This window comes from Polyodon spathula, unplaced genomic scaffold, assembly GCF_017654505.1.
Source record: "Polyodon spathula isolate WHYD16114869_AA unplaced genomic scaffold, ASM1765450v1 scaffolds_1560, whole genome shotgun sequence".
Classification (NCBI taxonomy): domain Eukaryota; kingdom Metazoa; phylum Chordata; class Actinopteri; order Acipenseriformes; family Polyodontidae; genus Polyodon; species Polyodon spathula.
In genome coordinates this window covers 1-4135 of record NW_024473037.1, presented here as the reverse complement: position 1 = coordinate 4135, position 4135 = coordinate 1, and the positions used below count along the sequence as shown (strand labels likewise).

The 4135-nt window shown below is 44.8% G+C and overlaps 1 protein-coding gene across 1 annotated transcript; it reads right to left on the bottom strand.

The window, feature by feature from the left end:
• On the bottom strand, window positions 1–931 carry tnfaip8l2b (tumor necrosis factor, alpha-induced protein 8-like 2b; the record flags this gene model as incomplete). Its single annotated transcript, XM_041243037.1, has 2 exons — window positions 1–281; window positions 614–931. Coding segments are annotated over 2 exons (561 nt in total), but the record flags the coding sequence as incomplete, so codon positions are not given.
• Between the last annotated feature and the right edge of the window lie 3204 nt (window positions 932–4135).

Here is a 4135-nt window from a genome sequence, read left to right as displayed (position 1 = left end):
TCAGTAGCAGTTCCACCCTGTCTCCACAAGGGGGCGCCCTATAGCTTGCCCTCCTCCACCAGTTTGTTCATAGCCGTGCAGATCTTTTGAAGGTGCCCCCAGAACGGGCCCTTGGAGTTGTAGAGCTGGGTCAGGAGCTCTTTGTCGGAGAAGTGGTTGAAAACGTGGTTGATTCTCCCGTGGGATTTGGGGGTGAGGTGTTTGTCCACCAGTTTTAAAAGCATGTCCCGACAGTCGGTGAGTATCTCTGACATCACAGCCTTGTCGAAGGTGAATTCCACCTGGAAAAAACAAAAACAAAAACAGCAGCATTTATTTATCAAACACCCAGCGCCATCTAGTGTCCAGCTACTTCAGATCAAGACCCCTTTTTTTAATATATATATTTTTAAAAGCTTTTTCTAATTGTCCTCAGCTCTTAAACAGTTGCAGAGTTCAAGTTATAAAATGTTACAGCTGACTTGGAATCTGTAGCTGTTTAAGAGTTTGAATGAAAACCTGCAGCCGCGGGGGGTCCCCGGGACCGGGGTTGGGAAACGCTGATCTAAGAGGTGGCACAGTCTCAAAGCGCTCGTGATCTGGGCTTGCTGGCTCCTTCTGAAGCAGGCGTTACCTCGTAGAAGCTGATCGCTGTCATTGCTCCGAAATGCAGCTTCCTCTTGAACTCGTCCGCCAGCTGCAGCTCCTCCGCACTGAACTTGTTGTGTCTGTAGAGGACTCCGATCTTGACCGCCACCTTCACCAGGTCCTTCATGATCTTGTGAGCCTCTCCCCGGTTGCCCGTGTACTCCTTGGACACGCGGTACAGCTCATCCAGGATCTCGCTGCTCGTGTCGTCCACGAACATGTGGACCATCGACTTGCCGGCCATGCGGCTCAGAATCTTCTTCTGAACCTGCATGGCAACGTCCTTCGAGCTGAAAGCTTCCAATTAAACACAGAGCTGGGGAGCATAGGGAATAAAGCACAGAGAGGTCTGGTAAAGCATAGGGAAGCATTGTAAAGCACAGAGAGGTCTGGTAAAGCACAGGGAAGCATTGTAAAGCACAGAGAGGTCTGGTAAAGCATAGGGAAGCATTGTAAAGCACAGAGAGGTCTGGTAAAGCACAGGGAAGCATTGTAAAGCACAGAGAGGTCTGGTAAAGCATAGGGAAGCATTGTAAAGCACAGAGAGGTCTGGTAAAGCATAGGGAAGCATTGTAAAGACAGAGAGGTCAAAGCATTTGTAAAGCACAGAGAGGTCTGGTAAAGCACAGGGAAGCATTGTAAAGCACAGAGAAGGTAAAGCATAGGGAAGCATTGTAAAGCACAGAGAGGTCTGGTAAAGCATAGGGAAGCATTGTAAAGCACAGAGAGGTCTGGTAAAGCATAGGGAAGCATTGTAAAGCACAGAGAGGTCTGGTAAAGCATAGGGAAGCATTGTAAAGCACAGAGAGGTCTGGTAAAGCATAGGGAAGCATTGTAAAGCACAGAGAGGTCTGGTAAAGCATAGGGAAGCATTGTAAAGCACAGAGAGGTCTGGTAAAGCATAGGGAAGCATTGTAAAGCACAGAGAGGTCTGGTAAAGCATAGGGAAGCATTGTAAAGCACAGAGAGGTCTGGTAAAGCATAGGGAAGCATTATAAAGCACAGAGAGGTCTGGTAAAGCATAGGGAAGCATTGTAAAGCACAGAGAGGTCTGGTAAAGCACAGGGAAGCATTGTAAAGCACAGAGAGGTCTGGTAAAGCATAGGGAAGCATTGTAAAGCACAGAGAGGTCTGGTAAAGCATAGGGAAGCATTGTAAAGCACAGAGAGGTCTGGTAAAGCATAGGGAAGCATTGTAAAGCACAGAGAGGTCTGGTAAAGCATAGGGAAGCATTGTAAAGCACAGAGAGGTCTGGTAGGGAAGCATTGTAGGAAGCATAGGGAAGCATTGTAAAGCACAGAGAGGTCTGGTAAAGCATAGGGAAGCATTGTAAAGCACAGAGAGGTCTGGTAAAGCATAGGGAAGCATTGTAAAGCACAGAGAGGTCTGGTAAAGCATAGGGAAGCATTGTAAAGCACAGAGAGGTCTGGTAAAGCATAGGGAAGCATTGTAAAGCACAGAGAGGTCTGGTAAAGCACAGGGAAGCATTGTAAAAGCACAGAGAGGTCTGGTAAAGCATAGGGAAGCATTGTAAAGCACAGAGAGGTCTGGTAAAGCACAGGGAAGCACAGAGAGTTCTGAGTAACAAGTTCTGGGTTGTAACATAATTGAAAAAAATAAATTTGAAATGCTATTAATATTTTAGCCTGTATTTCGGTCATCAGTTAAAAAATGATTGAAATCATTAAAAAAAAAAAAAAAGCCTTAAAAAATGATCGATTTTGGTTTTCATCAGTGAAACTCGCAAAGACAAATGAAAAGGTTAGCCCAGCTTGTTCTAATGTTGTTCATTCAATTCTACAGCATGTTTGATCCCTGAGATTGATTCGGGCAGTCTGAGCCTCAGTGATTTCTTTTTTTTTGAAGCATCAGCTGGAGGCGGGAGTGCCATTTGTGTAAATGCCAACGCAGTGTAGCACACACACCGAACTGCAAATGCACGGAGCCCAGACAAAGCCTTCCACACGCTGAAAGAGTCTAACCTTTCCTGTGCCCTTCGTGCATTGCATCTTCATCTGCCCTTCCACGAGATTCAATATTTACCGCGGGAGCCGCTTCCCCTTTCACTGGCGTTGGGGGTTATATCAGAAATGAACTTGTCGATTGACTGATTTTTCCCCCTGTGTATCGAATCTGATTCAGTCCAATTCTCTTTTAATATTTATTACACCTCGCAAATACTAAACAACACACAGCAGACCCAAAGCCACTGAGAGAAGAAAAACTGCACAGTGTAGATATATACAGTAGATTTTTACACCAGTAACTTTGTAGTGACAAACACATTCATTGATTTCAATAGAAATAAGTGAGGTGTGGTTACCATGGCATCAGAAACCTAGAAGTACCTCCTCTGTTTGTTTTGAAACATGCTTTCACTTGACAAGGGCGTGATAAACACTGCGAGACATGAGGAAGTTGGCTCTGGAGCAAAAAACGTATTATTATTATTATTATTATTATATTATTATTATTATTATTATTATTATTATTAATAAATAAATAAAAAATAAATGCATAAATGGACACCGCTTGTCTGCAGCTGGCCTTAGCGTGCTGTCTGACCGGAGATGCTTTTGCTGGGGGTGTGACAATAGGACAGGCCCTGGTGTGGGATTTCCAGGGTCAGAGAAGGCCGCAGGCTTTGTTCACTCCAGAGTTCCTTCCCCCAGCACTGTTCCAAACCCGGCTTCCTGTCATTATGTCAATGTGGAAACACAATTTAAAAAAAGACAAGCGAGAACACCAGCAGACTGCAGAGAGAGATGGTCCTGAGCGTAATGAGAGGCTTGAGAAAGGGGCTCGTTACCAGGAGATTCAATCCCAGCCCCTGACTCGCTGTGTGAGACCCCGAGCGAGTCACTTCACCTCCTTGTGCTCCGTCCTTCGGACGAGACGCAAAACAAACAAGGTCCTATTGGAAGAGACTCTGCAGCAGCAGCAGCAGTTGTTGACGATGCAGAGTTCACCCCCCTGGTCTCTGCAAGTCTCTGCTAAATGACTAAATTATAATATTATAACACCCCATCGCTTCTGTAGTTTTGATTTGTTGTGCATATTAAATCAAACCACTGGAACTGAAAATCTGAGGAAATTAATTGTCTTGCAAATTAGAGATTGTCTGATTGCATTGATGGCTTTAATAGGGCACCCGTGCAATTCATTTCAAACAGTAAAGAGAAAAGGAACACAGAGCCGCGCACGGTAAAACGCAGGAGACTTTTTAGAAGCTGTTTAAGTTTTTTTGCAAGTTGAATTTAGAGCTGCTGTTCAGTTTTAGCTCTCTGCCACAGACAAAATTAGGCAACATCAATCCTAAAATACAGGAGACTTTTTTAGAAGTGGTTTAAGATGCCTGATTAAAGCACAAAGCGGTCTGACATTTTCACACACGAGTGTGTTTCTGTATCCCTGATTACTGAGCGGAGATTGAAATCCTCACACCCAGAGGTGTTTGCATGCAGGCGGGTAGATGAAGGAGATCAGTGTCAAATCTGGAGGGGGTTCT